The sequence below is a fragment of the Canis aureus genome, chromosome 34 (assembly GCF_053574225.1).
Source record: "Canis aureus isolate CA01 chromosome 34, VMU_Caureus_v.1.0, whole genome shotgun sequence".
In the NCBI taxonomy this organism is placed as follows: domain Eukaryota; kingdom Metazoa; phylum Chordata; class Mammalia; order Carnivora; family Canidae; genus Canis; species Canis aureus.
Genome location: NC_135644.1, coordinates 1,835,849 through 1,859,752, shown reverse-complemented (window position 1 = coordinate 1,859,752; position 23,904 = coordinate 1,835,849). Strand labels below are relative to the sequence as shown.

Genomic DNA, 23,904 nt, shown 5'->3' with positions numbered 1-23,904 from the left:
GCGGCCACACTCCACTGGTAAGAACAGCCTTCTGCCTCTGCAAGCTCCAGAAGGCATTCTCTAGCCAGAATCAGGAAAAAAAAAAAAGGTTTAAAATGGGATGATATGATACTCCCTCAGTGGGGAGCTGAGCGAAATTCAGGGAAAGAGTCTGAGAAGGAGCAGCACTGCGTTCTCGCGTCAGACTAGGAGCAAGAAAATGTGCATTTCTGTTCTTGTTTTGGCTTCCCACCTTGGGTGAGACATGCAAGCCCTTTACACTTTATTTTCCTCGTTTAGATAAAACCCAGGATTTCCAAGCATTCAGCTCTTGCACACTGTGCCTCTGCTGAAGCGCTGGGGGACACGGACAAAGGGTTCGAGCCCCGCCAGCCTCCGGCCTCCTTGGGCCCAAGCCTCCAGCCACGTCCCCCACCCCCGAGCTGTGGTGACCCTACACCAGTGGGCAGCCCACCGCCCAGCAGCCCCCCCGCGACGAAGACTCGCCTCACTGTCTGCCTTTGCTGCCGGGACCCTGGCCCCCCGCCACGGAGAGGCTGAGGTGAGGAGCGGCCTCGGCTGGAGGCCGCAGCCACCTGGCCACAGCCAAGCAGCACCCGAAACTCAGTCTTTGAAATGACCTGTTCACTGCGCCTCTAATTTCCATTTGTTGGTCACCTCCTTTCCTTTGCTGCCTCTCCTTTCCTTCCCCTTCCTCTTAGACCTCCTAGACACCACCGCGGAGGATGTTTGGCAATAGACCCACACACTTCCTTCCCTCCCCAGCCCTCTTAGGAAGAAGGATGCTACTGTCCATGTCTGACCCAGTTATTCCATCGCCTCTCGCTTCCCCTCACGTTTCATTCTCGTCGGTTCCCTCTGCCATTCCACCCACCTGCCCGGAACCTCTCTGAAGCCTCCCCCCTCTGAAATCTCTTATTCAGGTACTACTTTCTCTGACCCCAACTTCCTATTTTTGCAGCTTGCCTGCCTACTGCTCCTGTTTGGCCAATCTTGGTCTTCTGACTCATTTACTCCTTCATCCTGCCTTAGAGTCAGACTTTTCCTATAAATCTTTTCTAATTTGTTCAGATTTTGAGTCTATTTTGAGTCTTCGACCTCTCCCTTGTTGAGGCTCCAAACTTGGCATGTTCATTTTCCTTTAATTGTGACTGCCCCCCAGAGCTGCAACCATGATGAATGTAAAGCTCCTTCTTCTCTACCGTGGACGTAGAGTCTGTTTTTGCAGCTAAACATCATCCGAATGAGTCAGATTGGTAACATTACATAGATCCGTAGCCCCCAAACTTAAAAGGACTTCAAAATGGCCTGAATTGCCATCATGTTTCACTAGTTTAACTTGCCATTTCCCTTCAGAAGACAGTTTCTTGAGTCCTTTTCCAGTGACCTCAAATCTCTTTCTTTTTTACTCACTGTCTGCTGACTTAGACGGCAACCTCCCTTGTTATAGTGGGTCTGTCCCTCCATCCTACTGTAGGCTCCTGACACCTATGCTCTGGGCCCTTCTGTTATTACCAATGATCAGCAGCACTATCTGCCTGATATCAATTATCACACACACAGGCTGTATTTTTAGTGACATATAAAAGGGTTCAAGTCTCAGCTTAAAAAAACAAACAAACAAACAAACAAAAAAACAAAAAAACAAACAAACCCTGAACATCTTCCAGTTACTTTTCTTTCCTTCGTAATCTCTTGTGCTGAGTTGTATATACTCCCTGTTTCCATGTGCTCACCTGCCATTTTCTCTCCAACGCAATCGGACCTAGACTTGGCTCCCACCACTCCACTGAACTCTCCTAGCTGAGGTTACGACTATTTTCCTTATTGCTAAAGCAAAATTGCATTCTTCAGTCTTGATCTTACCTGACCTAGTTGAAGACATTTTCTTTCTTTGGTTTTCTAATATCACGTATTTTTTTCATTTTGCCTCCCTGCTATGTGGCCACTTGTCTTCTTGATTCAGTAGTTCAACAAATATAGAATTCCCATGTTTGTCAAGCACTGTATGTCGACCATACAGCAGTGAACTAGACAATGAGGTCCTTGCCCCCAAATATATTTTAAGGGGGGTGAGGGGATTAAGTAATTGTATTCAGGCTTCAAAAATAGTACAAATAGTAGAAATTTGGTTATACTTCTATCTTTTTTAAAATCAGCAAAACCATTCTAAATGTGGCATAACTTATAGCATTATAAAATACTTTATTTTCATTTAATGTATAAGCAATACCTTTAGAGAAATAAAGTGAAAAAGACAACTACCCTCTGGATTTTCTTAAGGTTTATGGTGAATATTAATACAAGAAGATGCAAAAAATATACAAGATCTTGAAAAGAATTCTTCTATATTACATGTTATCAAGTGGAATATTTAAAAACAGTGGCTCAATGCAAGGAAAATCTATTTCCTTAATTTAAGTAAAAATAATTATTTTTATCAATATGAAATAAAATTTCTAAAAATTATTCATAATTAACAACATCCCGAATATACTCACCAAAACACCTAATGCTTAAAGGCTTATAAAGAATGTGGTCATTTCTTTTAGAGTAGTTAGTAATTTATAGACAAGTAGGTAAAATGATGACAAAGAAGTCTATGTACATTTGTCAAGAGTATACAGTATTTATATTCTACAAATGAAGCACTTTTATGTTCAATATTCAAATATTTTCTGATGTTAATAAAAATACATCTTCATAACTGAATTCCTTCCAATATTAAAGATAGCTCAGGACTTTTTGTCTTTAGAGGATGAGATTCAGGCCTTCTTGACAGATTACTACATTTTTGTCTAATTTTTCCCATGCAATTATTGCATCTTTTGGGCGAACTAATCTTAGTTGTACCCCGATTGACATCAAGATTTGAATCTTCTGGGAGGAAAGTACTTGATCTCTTCTTCTCTTCTTTTATTCTAGTACCAAGAGTCTTCTTTGGATTGTGGTTAATACGTTTACAGTCTTTGGCCATCTTCTGGCTTTGACCAGTGTAGTGTTTTTCACTGATACATGGGCTTTCCATTCCAGTGGAACATACCATATTCTTGTGAGCAATAGAAGGAAGAAATGTTTGAGATGACATTTTTCCAACAGTTCTAGTTGGTAAATCTTGAAGATACCTGGGAAAATGTTGGCTAATTTTATATTCATAGATTAATTTCCTTGACTTTGAATCATCTGATTTGATAGAGAATTGATCATCTATTGTTATATTCTGATAGGTATTTGCTGAACTTTCAGGTGTATCCAGTTTTCCAGAATTACATTGAGGTATGCTTGGTAAAATTCCAAGTCTATTTTGTTTTAAGCCTAATCCAGTACCAGGAATAAAAAGTTCTGGTTCTTCCTGTTTTGACAGATGAGTGATGCTTGCATTTGAAGTGGACTGATGTGCGTGTCCATTTACTGCTGTATCTTTCCAGATTAAAGGGTTATATATAACTTGTCCATCAATAGGGCATGAGTTGCACTTGTAGAATAACCAATTGTCAATACATTTCCTATGAAACTTAAAAAAAAGGTTATAAATTAATCAGAGATACAATTATCTTGTTTATGATGTGTATTATCTATGCAAGTTTCTCCCAGTTTCATTATTGTGTTACTATTAAAACTATTTAGCAAGAATGGAAGATAATTATAATTTATCAAGTTTTATGGAAACAATTTGAAGAGAAAAATGGAATGGGTTATGGACTGATCTCCATTTTCAACCTTAAAATGGAAAGGCTTTTATGGACATCATTTTTGTAACCTCATTAAATCCCATTACTTATTCAAGCCATTAATTTCACTGTTCCTTTCTAATGAATTAAATTTATTAAATGACAAAAATAGTCACAACCAACTAGAGTTGGAAACGGATCTGATGATGGTAAGGTGTAAAATAATAAATCACATTCTTGGGAAGAAAGCAAACTATCAGACATTTTAAGTAAAGGTGACTCTAGAGCTATAAATACTTATTTAAAGTAACTTTATTTCAGAAAAAACCTGGTTGCCAATAGTCATTGAACAACATTAGACTTTAATTTCAGTGAGTTCACTTGAAATAATAATTATGTCAAATTAAACATTTCTGTTTCATCCAAAGAGTCACAAAAACACCTTATTATTCTGCAAGCTTTTTTTTTTTTCTGTGGGTAACTAAAGTAGATAAAGTAGATAATCTAATTTGAAGAGCTATTTTGTCTTTCCTGGATAGAGTATACAGAAATGAGTCCTAACCAATAGAAATCCATCCATAAGGGACAGAGCTGCCTTCTCAATGGTCTCTGCTGCAGCTCTACCTTACACACTCTTCAATATGAACATCTCTGCACATAACACAAATAAAAAGTGAAAAGAGACACTTAAATTGTCAATTAATTCACAAAAACTGGCCCTACAAGGAAAGTCAAACTAATATGATGTGACTGCTACCTTGTGAGTACATGGTAGTAATCTTGTATGTTGACCGAGATGAAATGCCTTCAAACAGAGTCGACACTGATAGCCTGGAGCAAGCATCTTACTATTCTTTGTAATAAGTAAGAGAGGCAGTGACTTCACCACTTGTTTTGGTGTGTAAACTGGGCTGAATGAAAATGAGCAGAAAGACATGAATATTTATATGTGATTATCGATCAGGAAGTAATCAATAGCACAGGTAAATAACCTCCATATAAATAATGTAAATGAATTCAATATTTTCTTGAACTGAAGGTAATAAATCTCATACATTATGAAGTTAAAAAAATCTATTGTATTGATGTTGAACAAGATGGATCCAATTTCAACACCAACTTCATAAATAACAAAATTTAGTCATTTCAAATAAAAATACTAAACTGAAATTTTTTTATTTGTAGTTTTTAATGTCTATGAAACAACAATATTTTAATGAGAACCATATACTCAAATTATTTCAGTCTGACCCAACACTTCCGCCTTGTGTTTAGAAAAATACAACCCAATTCATGATGCCATTTGGTGCATGGTAAGCCACATTAGATACTCTGGGCTACTGTGATAAATTGGTAGATGAGAATCTAGGAGGAAACTCATTTTCCCTTAGAGTATATGCTCACTACTTTAGTATTGTTAGACTATGTTAATGTTACTCTAGAAGTACCAACCCTATTTTTGTACCATTAAGTAGCAACTAACCAAATTGAGATTAATGTAAATTAACTGCTTTTTGATGCCATTAACAACTAATAAATTAGATAAAACAAATATTTAAAAACAAAACTTGATTAAAGCTTAGACACATTCCTATCATTTAAAAGTCATTGAGAGCAAAGTTCAAATACAGGAATACCTCGGAGATATCGTGGGCTTGGCTCCAGACCACCACAATAAAGTGAGAACCACAATAAAGCAAGTCAAGTGAATGTTTTGGTTTCCCAGGGGCAAATAAAAGTCATATTTGCATTATAGTGTAGTCTATTAAGCATGCAAAAACATTATCTCTGAAAAAGCAATGTACATGCTTTAACTAAAAATACCTTATTGCTAAAAAATGCTAACAGTACTGTTCAAAAATGCTAACATTACTTGAACTTTCAGCGAGTTGTAATATTTTGCTGGTCTTGCCTTAATGTTAATGACTGTTGACTAATCAAGGTACTAGTTGGTGTAGGCTGGGATGGCTGTGGCAATTCCTTAAAATAAGACAACAACAAAGCTAGTGTCTCATCAATTGATGCTTCCTTTCTATAGGATGTGATGCTGTTTGGTTGCATTTTACCCACAGAAGAACTTCCTTCAAATTTGTCAATAGTCTTTTTCTAAAAAAAGGATTTACTTATTTATTTCAGAGAGAGAGAGAGAGAGAGAAAGAGTCTGTGTGTGTGTCTGTGTGTGTGAGTAGGGGGAGGGGCAGAAGGAGAAGGAGAGAGAGAAAATCTCAAGCAGACTCCTGTCTGAGCTCAGAGCCTGACATGGGGTTTAATCTCATGACCTTGAAATTATGACCTGACCAAAAATCAAACACTCAACTGACTGAGCCACCCAGGCATCCCAAAATTTGTAAATTCTCTTAAACCCTGTGGCTACTTTAATTAACTAAGTTGATGTAATATTCTAAATCCATTGTTGTCATTCCAACAATCTTCACATCATCTTCACCACCAGGAGTAGATTCCATCTCAAGAAACCACTTTCTTTGCTGATTCATAAGCAGCAACTCGTCATCCATTAAAGTTTTATCATGAGATTACAGCAATTCAGTCAATCTTCAGGGCCCACCTCTAATTCTAGTTTTTTTGCTGTTTTCACCACATCTGTAGTTACTTCCTTCACTGAAATATTGAATCCCTCATTCGTGAGGGCTGGAATCAACTTCTTCCTAACTCTTGTTAATATTAATATTATGATCTGTTCCATGAATAATGTTCTTTTTTTTTGAATAATGTTCTTAATAGCAACTAGAATGGTGAATTTTTTCCAGAAGATTTTTAATTTACTTTGCCCAGATCCACCAGAAGATTCATTATGACAACCAGAGCCTTACAAAATGTATTTCCATTTCCAGGGAACGTGGCAGAGCAAGAGTATCCCAGGCTCACTGCATCCCATGTCTACACCTAGGTAAACTGACAGCAGATTAAATAACCCAGAAAATGACCTGAAGACTTGCAGAACAGACTCTCAACAGCTAAATGATAGAAGACTACATCAAAGAGGGTAGGGAGGGCAGAGATGCAAGTTGGGAGCCAAACTGACCTGTGAGACTGTCTGCAGGAGGGAGAAATGCCATTAGTGTGGGGAGGGGAAGGGCCAGGCCCCAAACCAGGCACTGCAGTGAGGGGCATAATGTATTCAAAGTGGTAAAAGAAAAAAATCTATAGCCAAGAATACTACATCCAGTAAGGTATCATTCAGAATAGAAGGAGAGATAAAGAGTTTCCCAAACAAAAGTTAAAAGAATTCATCATCACTAAACTAGATCTACAGGAAATGCTTAAGGGGATTCTTTGAGTAAAAAGGAAAGGCCATAAGCAGCAGTAATAAAAGTAGGAAGCACAAAAGCAGTAAACTTAAGTATATCTATAAATATCAGTCAAGGAATTCACAAAATAAAAGGATGTAAAGTATGACATCATACACCTAAAATGCAGAGGGGAGAGGGGTAAAAATTTAGTGCATTTAGAATAGGTTGAAACTTAAGTAATCATCACCTTAATATAGATGGCTATATGCACAAGATGTTATATATAAACCTAATGGTAACCACAAATCAAACACTGGTAATAGATATGCAAACAATAAAGGGGATGGAATCCAAGGATATCACTAAAGAAAGCCAGCAAACTATGAGAGGAGAGAGCAAGATTACAAAGGAACAGAGAAAAACTACAAAACAACCATAAAACTAGTTAAAAAACAGCAATATACACTCTCAATAATTACTTTCCATGTAAATGGACTCAATGCTCCAATCAAGACATAGTGTGATGGAATGGATAATAAAGCAAGAACTATGTGCTGCCTACTAGAGACTCATTTCAGACCTAAAACACAGGCAGAGTGAAAATGAAGGATGGAAAAACATTTATCGTGCAAATGGAAGTGAAAAGAAGGCAGTACTTTTATCAGACAAAATAGATTTTAAAACAAAGACTGTGACAAGAGACAAAGGACACTATATAATCATAAAGGGAACAATCCAAAAATATATATATAACAATTATAAACATTTATGAATCCAACATGAGCAGCCAATAACAAACATAAAGGAAATAATTGGTAGTAATACAATAGTAGGGGACTTTAACATCTCACTTACATCAACAGATAGATTATCCAAACAGAAAATCAACAAGGAAACGGTGGCTTTGAATAACACGTTGGGTCACATGGATCTAATAGATATAATCAGAACATTTCATCCTAAAAGAGCAGAATACATCTTTTCAAGTGCACATGGAACATTCTCCAGAATCAATCACATACCAAAACCAGACAGTGTCACTACAAAAAAACACTACAGGCCAAGATCCCTGATGAACATGGATGCAAAAATCCTCAACAAAATATTAGCAAACCACTTACAACAATACATTACAAAGATTATTCAACATGATCGGGTGGGATTTATTCCTGGGATGCAAGAGTGGTTCAATATTTGCAAGTCAATCAACATCAGACACCACATCAACAAGATGAAGGATAAGAATCATATGATCATTTCAATATATATAGAAAAAGCATTTGACGAAGTACAAAACCCATTTATAATAAAAACTCTCACCAAAGTAGGTTTAGAGGAAACATATCTCAACATAATAAAGGTCATATATGAAAAACCTACAGCTAACATCAAACGCAATGGTGAAAAACTGTGAACTTTTCCCTTTAGGTCAGGAACAAGACAGGGATGTTCACTCTCACCACCTTTATTCACCAGAGTACTGAGGGTCCCAGCCACAGCAATCTGATAAGCAAAACAAATAAAAGGCATCCAAATGAGAAAGGAAGAAGTAAAACTTTCACTATTTGCGGATGACATAACTATATACAGAAAACCCTAAAGTCTACACCAAAAACTACTAGAACTGATAAATGAATTCAGTAAGATTATAAGATGTAAAATCACTTAGAAATCCATTGTATTTCTATATACTAATAATGAGCAGCAGAAAGAAAAATTAAGAACAATCCCATTTACAACAGCACCAAAAAGAACAAAATACCTAGGAATAAACTTAACCAGGGGGTGAAAATTGGAAAACATTGATGAAAGATATTGAAGATGACACAACAAATGGAAGGACGTTTTATGCTCACGAAATAACAAATATTGTTAAAATGTCCACACTACTCAAAGCAATCTAGAGATTTAATGCATTTTTCTAGATTTTTATAGAGCTATACAAATACCAACATCATTTTCCACAGAACTGGAACAAACAGTCCTAAAATTGGAATGGAACCACAAAAGACCCTGAATAGCAAAAGCAATCTTGAAAAAGGAGCTAAAGGTATCACAATTCCAGATTTCAAGCTGTCTTACAAAGCTGTGGTAATCAAAACAGTATGGTACTGGCGGAAAAATAGACATATTAGATCAATGGAACAGAATAGAAAGTCTGGACATAAACCGACACGTATATGGCCAATTAATCTTCGACAAAAGAGGCAAGAATATGCACTGGAAACAAGGCTGTTCAATAAACGGTGTTTGGGTAAGTGAACAGCGTCATGCAACAGAATGAAACTGGACCACTCTCTTACACCACACACAAAAGTCAACTCAAAGTGGATTAAAGACCTAAATGTGAGACCTGAAACCATGAAAGTGCTAGAAGAAAGTATAAGCAGTAATTTCTCAGACACTGGCTGTAACAACATTTTTTCTAGATATGTCTCTCTCTCTTTTTAAAGATTTGTTTATTTATTTGAGGGAGAGTGAGCACAAGGGAGGGGGAAGCAGAGGGAGAGGGAGAGAGAACTTCCAGTGGACTGACCTGAGCCAAAAATCAAGAGTCTGGATGCTTAACTGCCTGAGCCACTTAGGGGCCCCTCTAGATACGTCTCTCGAAGCAAGAGAAACAAAAGCAAGAATAAACTATTAGGACTACAGCAAAGTAGGAAGCTTCTACACAGCAAAGTAAACAACCAACAAAACTAAAGACAACCTACTGAATGGAAGAGAATATTTGCAAATAACTTATCTGATTAATGGTTAGTATCCAAAATATGTAAAGAACTTATACAACTCCACACAAATCAAATAATTTTTTTAAAGATTTTATTTATTTATTCATGATAGACATAGAAAGAGAGAGAGAGGCAGAGACACAGGTGGAAGGAGAAGCAGGCTCCATGCCGGGAGCCCGACGTGGGACTGGATCCCGGGGCTCCAGGATCACGCCCTGGGCCAAAGGCAGGCACTGAACCGCTGAGCCACCCAGGGATCCCCCGAAATCAAATAATTTAATTAGAAAATGGGTAGGAGGTGCCTGGGTGGCTCAGTCGGTTGAGCCTCAGACTCTTGGTTTTCTGCTTGGGTCATGATCTCAGGGGCTTGAGATCCAGCCCCACGTCAGGCTCAGCGCTCAGTGCAGACTATTGTACACCTGAAACTAACATAGCTAACGCTCTATGTTGACTCTCCCAGAATCAGAGGTTTACTTAAATGTATTTCTTAAATAGTAAGACTTGAGGGATCCCTGGGTGGCACAGCGGTTTAGCGCCTGCCTTTGGCCCAGGTCGCGATCCTGGAGACCCGGGATCGAATCCCACGTCAGGCTCCCGGTGCATGGAGCCTGCTTCTCCCTCTGCCTATGTCTCTGCCTCTCTCTCTCTCTCTCTGTGTGACTATCATAAATAAATAAAAAAATAATAATAAGACTTGAAGTCAAAATTATTCATTAATTCACAGGGTGAAGAATGGATGTTGTATTCGCAGGCACGAGAACAACATTACATAGTAATGTCAAGGATTACGGATCCCAGATCGCCATAACAAATATAACTATCTGAGAAAGTTTGAAATATTGCAAGAATTACCAAAATATGTTAACAGAGACATGTAGTGAGACAAATGCTATTGGAAAAATGGCACCGATACCTGCTTGATATGGGTTATCACAAACCCCTGGTTTGTAAAAAAAAAAAATGCATGTATGTAAAGTATAATACAGTCAAGCACAATAAAACAAGGTATGGGGATCCCTGGGTGGCGCAGCGGTTTGGTGCCTGCCTTTGGCCCAGGGCGCGATCCTGGAGACCCGGGATCGAATCCCACGTCGGGCTCCCGGTGCATGGAGCCTGCTTCTCCCTCTGCCTGTGTCTCTGCCTCTCTCTCTCTCTGTGACTATCATAAATAAATAAAAAATTAAAAAAAAAACCAAGGTATGCTTATATTTTTCAGAAGCGTTTATATTTCTTATCACTCTACAGATATACTTCCATCACACTACAACGGTTGCTTTTACCAAGGTCGTCTAATTGTCGACCCCCCCCCAAAAAAGAACTGTATATTTTTATTATTTAAGGTGGTAACCATACTTTATCTTGAAATTATCTTTTATTCATTCTACTTTCTCTGCCTAGAATGCTTTTCTTTTCTACCCTAATGTTCTCTCACTTTCACCTATAAATTCTTCAAAACCTTTAGTTATACAGTTTGTCGCTCTCGTGGGTTGGCGTGATACCTAGCCAGAGCCAGAGGAAATGGAGATGGAGAGCTTTGCGTAGGTTTATTATACACCCACGACATATTTTATGCTACGAGAACAAGCACAGTTTTTATTTGGATAACTCACTGAAATTATTTTCTTAAAGATTAATTTTATCCTGTAGGTTTATTATACACCCACGACGTATTTTATGCTCCGAGAACAAGCACAGTTTTTATTTGGATAACTCACTGAAATTATTTTCTTAAAGATTAATTTTATCCTGTCCTTTCAAAATGATCTTCTTTTGTATATGTTTTATAGTGTACCTAATAGGCTAATAATACACAGCATATTTAATTTTCTTTAATAAAGAATATGACAAAAGAATCTGGAGGCCTATCCACTAGTAAACAGCCCCGTCAGTGTCGTGAAATACAACCAATCTGCTCAGCATTCTTCCTCCATGAGGGCGAAACAGTGGGGGCATCAGGAGCAAGACTGGCTTCCCCTAGAGGTCAATCACTTCAGAGCAAATATCAGATCCCCCTGCACTTTTTAAAAATAACTTATGTCAGTTTTAATTTTGCCTTTATTTACAACCATTTATTTACCGAGGGAACTACTATATCCCTAACACCTAGTAGAATCTCTGATAGGATTAATAATAATAGACAACGTTATTTGAATATTTGCTGTGTGTATTAACTCATTTTATATTCACAAACTTCCTATGAGTCTGGTTTTATAATTATTCACATTTTAAAGATGAAAAAAATGTGGCAGAGAGAAGTGAAGTAATGAGCCCAAAAGTCACTTGTAGCCAATTTGTACAAGATCTGGATCCAGGCAATCTGACTCTATAGCCTTCATCTTTGCTTGTATAATAATGTTACTCAGCAGATGATTCATACTTACTGAAAAAGGAAAGAATAAAACTTATTCAAACTGAAAAATTATTTAAATGTCTCATATCATAAATGAAATGTAAGCTTGACTGAGAATCTCACCCTTCCTTTCCTTGAAAACGTGGCATCTTTTCTTCTATCTCATTTTTAATATTGACACATTTTACAATTTCATCTGATCTTTTTTCTAGTGATCTCCATCTTTGATTTCTCTTCTGTAATAGGTAAAAATTGGTGTTACTTTGCAAATCACGGAAATTTTAATTTCGTGCATTAAAATCAGTTGCATAGCAACAACATAGTGCGAATAACAAAGACTCATTTGAAAATATACCTTTTTCAATATTAAAAAATTTACAAGTTATTAGTGAGTCTAATATACGATTGCATAGCTACTGTAACTTGACTTTTAAGGTAAAAATGTTAATCAACAATGGTAATTGTGGATGTTTTATCTTGTGTAACAAATAGATAGTATCTCAGCAACAGGAGATACTAACTTCTAAGTATACAGTTCAAATGATTGTAATAAAATTTCATTGTTGTTGATGTCAGAAATTTTAAAACCACAAGTGGTCGTCAATAAGTTATATCAATTTGAAACACTGAGGTTTTTTTTTTTTCTTTGAATGACTTTTCCAGCTTAGTAGCTGTAATTCCTGATTTATGTATAATATCACCAGATTTTGTTACTGTGTTAGTTTTATAAACTACCAATGTGAGAACTGGTTGCCTTGTACATTCCTATGAAAAAGAATTCTCGTAAAAATATGGTCTTAGGTTTTTATTAAAAAACAATCAGCTCTACTGAAAGTGTTATCTATTCTTAGATTGACTTCACTTAGATTTCCAACAGCACAAACACAAGCGCCATATAAAATTCAAGATGGATACGGTACCTCACGAAATGCAAATGGGTGAGAAAGGTGGCAGCAGCCATCAAAACATTCCTGGCATAAGTGATACTCTATGCATCTGGTACACCTACAAACACAGAAGACCAAGACATAGACAAGAACACAAATCCAGTCATTTTTGGTGGTTTTGGTGAACAATTCCTGCCAGAATTTCCTGAGAACTAGGCAAATAGGACGAGGCCCATTTTATCTCACCCATCTTGGCTTCCTACTGCTACAGTAACAAATCATAACACATTTAGCAGCTAAAACAACACAACTTTATTATCTTAGAGTTTTGTAGGATAAAAGTCTAACACGGGTCTCAAGGGGCTAAAATCCAGGGGTCTGCGGGATTGTATTCGTTTCTGGAGGTTCTAGAGGGGATCTGTTCCCTCGCCTTTTCCATGTTCTAGAGGCCGTCTACCTTCCTGGGCTCAGCTCGTGGCCTTTTCCTCCATCTTCAAAGCAAGGAATGCTTGGTCTCGGGCCTTTCTTCCAAAGTCACATTTCCCTCTGACTCTCTTTCTGCTTCCTTTCCACTTTTAAGAACCCTTGTGATTACACGGGGCCCAGATAATCAAGAATAATCCCTTTATTTCAAGGTCAAGTGTTTAGCAACCTTATTTGCACCTGCAATCTTCGTTTCTCTATGACACGTAACATAATATATAGGTTCTGAGGATAAGAATGCAGACGACATATTTGGGAGGGCATTATTTTGCCTACCATGCATCCCCTTTGGGATGTGTTCCCCTATTACCTCAGCTTTCCTTTTATTTCTTTCTCTAAATTCCTGTAGGATTTGTAACCTCTTAGGTATTGTATCATTTGATTATCCAGTGTTTTCCAATTGTTTCATGGATGCAAGAATTATACTTAGCAGAATACTTTTTGAAAACAGGAATTATATTCCCTCTCTTTGCTCACAACATGTAAAAAAGGTGTATGTATAAAAAAGTTCTTAAGCTGATAAACAGAAACATCACTTTCCACAAAAGCTCCATCTAAAACTTACATTTATAAATATTTTGCAACAAGCAGATAATTTTAATTTACTTGCAGCAATATTCATGAGACAAATCATATTCTGAGCAGTAATCAAATGAGCTTATTTTCTTACTCAAGTTATCAGAGATTTAGAAAACTATTTCCATGAGAAATTTGGGAAAATATATCCTTCAGATATCTTACAGGCACAAGCATGAATTTATTTATTATTACTATTTATATGTCCATGAAAGTTCTTAGAAATCCTCATCAATTGATCATAGCAGTGGTGCAGTTTATTTGATACACCAAATTTTGTTAGGCAAGAAAAAAATATTTTATATTTTTATAAAAATATTTTATATATGTATATATATAGTGAAATTAGCTACTTAAAAGGTAACTAGCTCTATTGTGAAACTCTAATGAAGAAGGAACTGAAAAGCTTTCTAGTTTGTCTCCTACTCAATCCATTCCTAAAACTACTAGGAATAGTTTTTCAGTCTAATGACTAAATGTCAGTATTTGAGGGAACGCAATGAGGGTGAAGTCACAGATGTTGAAATACATTCTTTAATTTGTAAAAAAGACTGATATAGAGGTAAATAATTGTGAGCTAAACCTAGAGAGGAGAAGTTATTCTCAAAGGAGGGTGTAGAGCAGTGGGCAGAGAGCAAAACAGTGGAGAAAGCCTGAGTTTGGAACGATTCTCCCCAGAATGTGCCACTTTGGCATGTGGATTATTTTGAGCTGAAGTCATCAAGGCCCAAAAGACTCAGGAGGAGCTTTTTTGCCTCCCCTTCAACTGCTAAAGGAATTTAGCAGAAAGAGACCTTTCAGGAGAGAGAACTGCAAAGAAGTGTGAGCTCACTGTGGAAAGCTGGAGGGAGCTCAGCAGGACCTGTTTGTCCAAATTCCCCTCTGTGTTCCATTGTTTCTGCATGGCAGACATTGGCTCTTTCCATCTTCCCATAGTCTTCTTTCCCTTTGAAGCCTCAGACCCCTATCCCCTTCTAGCTCCAGATGGCTTATAAGCCTCAGGTGAACTTCTCATGTCAATGGGAGGCTCCCACAGGAACAAGTTTAATTTTTTTCTGCTATTAATCTGTTTTATGTCAGTTACAGTAATAGACTAACAAGAAGAACCTAGAAAGTTACAGAAAATTTTTTCCTCCTGAGCAAGAGGTAGTAAGAAGAATCATCCACTAAGACACAAAGAGCAGTCAGAGAGCTCAGAGTGATGGTGGAGTGCACTGCCATCAACAAAAGACTTAAAAGAAGACTTGAAATAATCTACTAAAGCCACACACTGATCATTTGAGGAATAGGCAACAATGAGGATGGAGAAATTTGCACCATGGCCGCTTCTTGCCCTTATCCCCCACAGCTGTTCCTCCTAATCCCTCTTCCACACGTTATCTTGGCTCCTTACTGTTGGAATCCATACCTCTTAAAAGCAATGGCTGCTAAAACTGAAGCTCAAGTCTTTCCTTTGTCAAGAACTCTATTTAACCAACACTCCTGACTTTAGCTGAACACCTGCCAAACCTTTACAAAATTCTTCCTTTCTTCCTCAATTTAAAATGCTCCTTTGGAGCCTTCTCAGGCCACTCATTTTCCAATACTTTTACTTATAGTGATCCAGTTGATTTTATCCCATGTGACACATAGAGAAAACAGAGAACTAAAACACTTCAGAGCAGAAGAGTTATCATTTGCTGATGAGAGTGATAAAAACAGTTTTTTGGTTTTATGAGAGGGTTCTAAAAATATATATTAATTGGGCTCATCCTAATGTATTTTTCTAGGAAGACTGAAAAAAAAAAGAATATATTTTCTTAACATACAGTTAAGCTAAAATTTTAATTAAAATGCAATCTCCCAAGCATAGCAATTAATTGCTGTTTTAGTATGGCAACTGGGGGAAAGTTTGGGGATTACTCTAAAAAGTAACAAAAATTGTTTTCTCTAATATTTATCATATTTATCTTATTGTTGTTGAGGCATAGGATTAAAGAAAAAAGCATGAACTCATTGCAGTTTTGAGTTTGTGAAACTTGATTAAATATTCAGTCCATCTGGTCAATATCCCTCCAGTTCAATCCTAGGAGCTTTTGGCAGTTGATGGTTCGAAGAAAGTCATACAAGTTGAGAGGTCTGGAAGTTGAGGCTTCTGAATTTGGAAACTCATTTAGGCCAAAGCAACAGGCCTGTGTCCAGAGCTTCCAGGGCAGGATGCTACTTCAGACTCTCAATCTACGCTGGAGTACAAAGCCAATGTCTTTGTGTAAGCGAAGAAATAAAACATTCAGAATTTTGGAGGTACTGGGCTGACATAAACCAGTCTGGAAATCCTAAATAAGTAACCATCACGTAAGGCAAACATACTATATATATACACACACACTGAAGGAAAGAGGCCGTCTCAATGACTAGTACCCTAGTGCTCCAAGTTTCCTAAAGTTCAAAAAAGGTCAGAATACATGTTTATAATTTTACTGATGACACTTACTTATAACATTTCCCCTCAATTGGAAATTGTTTACAGTTATTACAGGGAATTCCAAGGTGTTTGTCCAGTCGCTCTCTTTCAGCTGCAGTCACAAGGTTGCTAGAGTTTTTGAATTCTTCTAAAACAAGTTTTAATGGTGCAAACTCTTTCCTACACAGAGGACATTTCAACATGGAAGTATCTGAAATCGGATCCTGATAGTTAGCCAGGATCTTCATGCATTTTATATGGATGCTATTGCCACAGCCAAACCTGTCAGAAATAAAATCTGAATTTACCATTTGTATACACCAAAGTTATATATATATATATATACATATATATATATATATATATAAGTTATATATATATGTGCTATATATATAGCACTTTCAGTGCTACCATCATTATTTCCCATAAAAATAGATTCTGAACCAATTTTCCAAATAAAGCTTGATTATACACATAACCACTATCTTATCTACCTACCCAATCTATCATCTTTAATTTAATGCATTAGGATTCCTAACAAACTCTCCCCCATTCTGATGAAATGGTGGTAAACAATTCTGCATCATCAAAATATTTGTCATTTTTTAAAAAATTTTATTTTTTAAGTAATCTCTACACCCATTGCAGGGCTTGGACCCACAACTCTAAGATCAAAAATTGCATGCTCTATTGACCAAACCAGCCAGGCACCCCAATATTTTTCATTTTTAAAGAGACAACAAATATAATCTTAACAAAAGGAAAATTATAGCAATAATTATTGTTTTTTAAATAAAAAGCATCATTGAGATTGGGGTATTACCTTATTTTCCTAGAAATCACACAGTATGTAGTAGTACCTGACAAATATCTACTGAGAGAAATAATATTTTGGAAAATAGTTAGCAACTTAAAAATATGCAGTAGAAGCAGCCATGTGAAAAACTACATGAAAAAAAAAACTACGTGAATGAAAATTTTGACAAATAATCAGGAGTAAGAAAATGAAAAGTTCAATAGTAAATAGTTACCCAAATATCCAAGTCCAACTTTATAGTGCCTCAAAGAATAGTATGAATATGACACTCTTAACAAATGTTTGTATGGGTAAAAATTTCAATTATTTAGATTTAAAGATAGAATTTTGAGAAACTGAAAAGAATTTTTATAATATTAAAGTACTGTCTTTACTCTCAGAAAATTCTTTGTAACTGGTCTAAGCCATGACATTTATTCATGTGTATAAAACAAAAATGTGAAAATTATCCTACTTTAATAACTTAAGGTAGAGAGGGGAGTGAAGTGGAGTTAGGCTTTAATTTTCGCCCTTTATAATGTAGCCTAGAAATGTTTAGAATAAGAACAGGACCTTCTACAATGGCTATGTTAGGAAACAAAAGAAGGACAATTAAATAATAAGCAATAGGTAAAGCTTTTTGTTGTTTATCAATCCGTCTTAGAAGAATCAGTTACAAACATATTGAATTAGAATTTTTTTCATAAGCTTCAAATATCCAAAGGAAAAACATGTAGAAGTGTGAGAAGATGGCAAAATAGAATCTTGAGCTCACCTTGTCCTGACTAACAGACACTCACACTGACACAAGAGCCACCTAAGTGCAGTTAACTCTCACCTGGAACATGGGCAGAACGGGCTTTTCACAGTTAATTGTGGAGGGAATTTAACATTGAAAAGTATAAGAGGAGCAGAGATAGGCTCAGGAACTAAACCCCTGGGGAGACTAACTACAAATACGAGGGACACCACAAGCATGGACAACTGGCAGGATGGGCCCCAACCCTAGGCACCCAAGGCACAGGGAACCTGTGGGGAAGAGGAGTCACCACATTTGGCTTTGAAAACCAGTAGGGCTTACCAGTTTTTACATCAGCGGGGCTTAGCTCCAGGAGAGCCACAGGGTGATAGGAAACTGACCCTCCACCCTTAAAGAGCAGCATAACAAAAACCCAGCCCCAGCCAAAATACAGCAAAAAAGCAGCAGTTTGAAAAGCACCGGGGTTATCATGAAGGAGATTGATTTACTAATTTCAGAACGTGCCTCAGAGGAGTAAGGATCACTAGGAGACTTCTCCAAGAACAAAAGAGCTAGTGGGCACCATTTCTATCTTTCCCCATCCCAGAGGCTAGATAGCTGGATACCTGCAGGAACCAGCATACACACTCTCCACCTATTTTGCTATCACAGTGCTTCCTGCCCCCACATTATCCTGTGGAGCCAGACCAACCAACTTGCCCCACTTAGCAGGTGTCCCACCAAAGTAGCTCCTGGTCTAACACACTCTGCAAGCAGTCCCAGCAGGGACCAGCACCATTGCAAAGTGACGCCTACCCTGGGGAGAGAGGCAGCTAACTACACACACCAGTGTACCCACAGTCTCAGCAGCCAAACCTTACAGCAGGCAGCTTAGACACCACCCTGCCAGCCAGTGCAACTGCAGTGCTGGCTCGCAGACTGAGGGCAGGCATGAGGTCTGACTTCTGGCCCCATCCACCCATGAAAGTCTTTCAAGTGACAACACAGGAGAGTGCCCTGAGTTCAGTGTGACTGCAGTCCCAACAGGTAGGATGAGGGCAGGCATCCAGTGTGACCACTAATACTGCCCAACTACAAGACTGGTAGTGCTTTTAGATGGGTTCAAACTTAAGTGACCAACTTATATATACTTTTATTTTTTTAAGATTTTTAAAAATTTATTCATGAGACGGGCGGGGGGGGGGGCGCAGAGACACAGGCAGAGGGAGAAGCAGGCTCCATGCAAGAAGCCCAATGTGGGACTGGATCCCAGGACCCTGGGATCATGCCCTGAGCTGAAGGCAGACGTTCAACTGTTGAGCCACCCAGGAAGCCCTAATATATACTTTTATATAGACTTTAAAAAATATATTATTTATTTACTTATTTTATTTATGAGAGAGAGTGCATGAGTGAGGGTGAGTGAGAGAGCATGATTGGGGCAGAGGCAGAGGGAGAGGAAGAGGCAAATTCCCCCCTGAGCAGCAAACCCAAAGAGGGGGTCCATCCCAGGACCCTGGGATCATGACCTGAGTTGAAGGCACTTAACCAACTGAGCCACCCAAGGTGCCCGTTATATAGACTTTTATATCCATGATGTTATATATGAACCTAATAGCGATCATACATTTAAAAAAACTATAAATTATATAGAAAAAATAAAGGGAAAGGAATCCAAGCATGACACAAAAGGAAGCCATCAAACCACATCAGAAGAGAGCAAGAGAAGGAAGGAATGGAGAAGAACTACAAAAACAAGCATAAAACAAGTAACAAAATTGCAATAAGTACCTAAATATCAATAATTACTTTAAAAGTAAATGAACTAAATGTTCCAATCAAAAGGCAGGGTGAGTGGATGGATAAAAAATACCAACTCATCTATATGCCACCTTCAAGGGACTCAGCTCAGACTGAAAGACATATGGAGATTGAAAATGAAGAGACGGAAAACCACTTACCATGCAAATGAAAGTGAAAAGAAAGTCAGAGTAGCCATACTTATATTGGACAAAATGGGCTTTAAAACAACGACTGTAACAAGAGAAAAACAAGGACATTACATATATATAGGGAACAATTCAACAAGAGGATATAACAGCTGTAAATGTTTGTGTACTCACATGCGAGCACCTAACTACATAGAGGAACTATTAACAGACATAAAAGAAGAAATTGACAGTAATGCAATAATAGTAGAGGATGTTAATATCCCATTTACATCAATGAATGAATCAGCCAGATGGAAAATCAACAAGGAAATAGTGGCTTTCAACAACACGTTGGGTCAGATGGACTTAATAGATATTCAGAATATTCCATCCCCAAACAGTAGAATATACAATCTTTTCAAGAACACATGGAATAATCTCCAGAATAGATTGCATGTTAGGCCACAAACACGTCTCAATAAATTCAAAAAGACTGGAATCATATCATGTTTTCTGACTATAACATTATGAAATTAAAAATCAAACAGAAGAAAAAAAAAGTCAGAAAAAAAACCACAAATAAATGGAGGCTAAATAACATGCTACTAAACAATGGGCGGGTTAATCAAAATATAAAAGAAATAAAAAAATGTGTGAAGACAAATGAAAATGAAATCACAATGGTCTAAAATCTTTGGGATGCAGCAAAAGTTGATCAAAGAGGGAAATTTATAGCAATACAGACATACCTCAAGAAGCAAGGAAGATCTCTAACAAACAACATAACCTTATAGCTAAAGGGGCTAGAAAAAGAACAAAACCCAAAGCTAGTAAAGGGAAGGAAATAATAAAGATTTAAAGAAGAAATAAATGAAAAGATACAAAAAACCCTCTCCTCAGACATTATAATAGATCAATGAAACCAGGAGCTGGTTCTTTGAAAGGATCAATAAAATTGATAAAGTTTTCACCAGACTCATCAAGAAAAAGTGAGAGAGGCCCCGAATATATAAAATCAGAAATGAAGAAGGAAAAATAACAGCCAATGCCACAGAAACACAAAGAATTAAAAGAGAATATTATGAAAAATTGTATACCAACAAATTGGGCAATGTAGAAGAAATGGATAAATTCCTAGAAACATAACACTTTCCTAAACTGAATCTACTTCCAATAAAAAATAGAACGTTTGAACAGACCATTTAGTAGCAAGGAAACTGAATAAGTAATGAAAAAACTCCCAATAGAAGTCCAGGACCAGATGGCTTCACAGGTGAATTCTACCAAATAATTAAAGAATATCTATTCTTCTCAAATTATTCCAAAAGATAGAAGAGGAAGGGAAGCTTCCAAATTCATTCTAGTAGGCCAGCATTATCCTGGGACCAAAACCAGATAAAGATACTACAAAAAAAATGTATAGGCCAATCTCTCTGATGAACATAGATGTAAAAATCCTCATCAAAATATTAGCAAACCTGGGACACCTGGGTGGCTCAGTGGTTGAGCGTCTGCCTTTGGCTCAAGGAGTGACCCCAGGGTCCTGGGATCGAGTCTCACGTCGGGCTCCCTGCATGGAGCCTGCTTCTCCCTCTGCCTGTGTCTCTGCCTCTCTCTCTGTGCCTCTCATGAATAAATAAATAGTATCTTTTAAAAATAATTAGCAAACCAAATCAAACAATACATTGAAAAATGACTCACCATGAACAAATGGGATTGATTCCAAGGATATAAGTGTGGTTCAATATTCATAAATCAATCAACAAGACATATCAGATTAGCAAGAGTTAGGACCAAAGAAAGTGATCTCAATAGATGCAGAAAAAGCATTTGACAAAGTACAACATCCATTCATGATAAAAACTCTCAACAGAATAGGTTTAGAGGAAATAATTTCTCAATATAATAAAGGCCATATATGAAAAACTCACACTAAAATCATACTCAATAGTGAAAAACTAAATGCTTTTCCCCTAAGATCAGGAACAAGACAAGGATGTCCACTCTCACCAATTTTATTCAACACATTACTGAGAGTCCTCGCCTCAGCCGTCAGACTAAAAATAAATACACGACATTCAAATGGGTAAGGAGGAAATAGAACATTCAGTATTTGCAGATGACATAATACTATACATAGAGAACCTTACAGACTCCAGCAAAGAATACTAGAGCTAATAAATAAATTCAGTAAGGTCATGGGATACAAGACCAACATACGGAGATCTGCTGCATTTCTCTACACTGATAACGAAGTAGCAGACAGAGAAATTAAGAAAGCAGTCCCATTTAGAATGGCATCAAAAAGAACAAAATACTTAGGAATAAATTTAACCAAGGAGGTGAAAGACTTGTACTCTGAAAACTCTAAAACACCGATGAAGGAAATTGAAGATGGCACGACAAGTGGAAGGAGAGTCCGTGTTCTAGGATTGAAAAAAGTCAATACTGTTAAAATGTCCATACGACTCCAAGCAACCTACACAGTGAATATAATTTCTATCAGAATACAAGCAACGTTTTTCACAGAACTAGAACAAATAATCCTAAAATTTGTATGGAACCACAAAATATCCTAAATAGCCAAAGCAAACTTGAGAAAGTAAGACAGAGCTGGGAGTATCACAATTGCAAATCTGAAGATACACACGAAGCTGCAGTAATCCGCACAGTACGGCACTGGCACAGAAACAGATGCACAGATCAATAGAGCAGAAGAGAGAGCCCAGAGAGAAACCCATACACAGATGACCAATTAATCTACGACAAAAGAGGCAAGAATAGACAACAAGGAAAAGACAGTTTTTCAGTGAATGGTGCCGGGAAAACTAGACGGCTATTGGCAGGAGAATGAAACTGGACCCCTTTCTTACAAAAATCAACTCAAAATGGATTAGAGGCCTAAATGTGAGATCTTGAAACCATAAAAATCTCCAAAGAAACACAGACAGTAATTTCTTTGACATCATCCATAGAACCATTTTTCTAGATTTGTCTCCTCAGCCAAGGGGGAAGCAAAAGCAAAATTAAACTATTGGGGTTACCTAAAAATTAAATGCTTTTTGCACAGCAGAGGAAACAATTAACAAAACCGAAAGGCACCCTGCGGAAGGGGAGAAGATATCTGCAAGGGCTTTATCTGATAAGGGTTAATATCCAAAATATATAAAGAACTTATACAATTCAACACCAAAAAGCCCCTAAATAATCTGATTAAAAATGGTCAGAGGATCTGAATAGACATTTTTCCAAAGCAGTCACACACCAGGGTGACAGACACACAGGGAGATGGTCAAGATCAGAAATCGTCAGGGTTGCTGTCAGAAGGGACGTGAGTGGGGGAACGGGGGAAATAGGGTTAGGAGTACACTTACCTTGATGAGCACGAAGTAATGTACAGAATTACTGAATCATTACATTGTACACCTGAAACTAATATAAATGCAGTATTTTAATTATACTTCAATAAAATAGAGAAAGAAACATCTGTCACCTGCAAAATGTGACAGGAAGCTTTTTCTCTAAAAGTAACTCTTGACAAATAGAGCACATATCATCTGAGCCAATTTCCTTCTGTTTGATGTACCCGTCTTCCTCAATGTGCACAGCTTCGCCATTTGTTCTTTTTTGGGGAGTTTGAACTCGATGTATTCCTTGGAGCAAGTCACTGATTTCTCTCTCCACGAGACCTAACCGCAAAGCAGCTAGTGAAAAATTCCAAAGTATTAAAATTCGGTGGCAAAACTGGAGATACAGAAATGTAACAGATTATGCTGAAAGTTAGAATGTTTTGTCCAAATATCGGAAAGACTGTTGTGATTGAATTTTTATACCTACATTTACTTTTTGTATTTATTCCGAACCAAAAGGGCAGGAAAGAGTCATTTGTAAGAAGAATGAAAGTTATCTTTTTTTCCCCTTGTGACCGGAAAGAGTGCAAATATAGGGTTATAAAGGTTTTACACTGATTACATGATCGTGTTCCTCCTTGGATCGGTGTCACGATCTTACAATCTGACCTGTTCACCTTCTCCATAAACAAATACTT

At 37.3% G+C, this 23,904-nt stretch overlaps 1 protein-coding gene across 6 annotated transcripts in view; it reads right to left on the bottom strand.

The window, feature by feature from the left end:
- Window positions 1–2,269: 2,269 nt before the first annotated feature.
- The window catches only part of ZSWIM2 (zinc finger SWIM-type containing 2), a 32,991-nt gene continuing 11,356 nt past the window's right edge, over window positions 2,270–23,904 (bottom strand). For all 6 annotated transcript variants that reach the window (XM_077883664.1, XM_077883663.1, XM_077883658.1 and 3 more), the window contains 6 exons: window positions 23,350–23,560; window positions 16,421–16,672; window positions 12,922–13,006; window positions 12,125–12,237; window positions 4,429–4,582; window positions 2,270–3,514 (listed from right to left, as the gene is read on the bottom strand). In XM_077883664.1, the coding sequence (XP_077739790.1) occupies window positions 2,702–3,514; window positions 4,429–4,582; window positions 12,125–12,237; window positions 12,922–13,006; window positions 16,421–16,672; window positions 23,350–23,560 (1,628 nt within the window). In that variant the 3' untranslated portion in view covers window positions 2,270–2,701. The remainder of the gene's footprint in view (window positions 3,515–4,428; window positions 4,583–12,124; window positions 12,238–12,921; window positions 13,007–16,420; window positions 16,673–23,349; window positions 23,561–23,904) is intronic.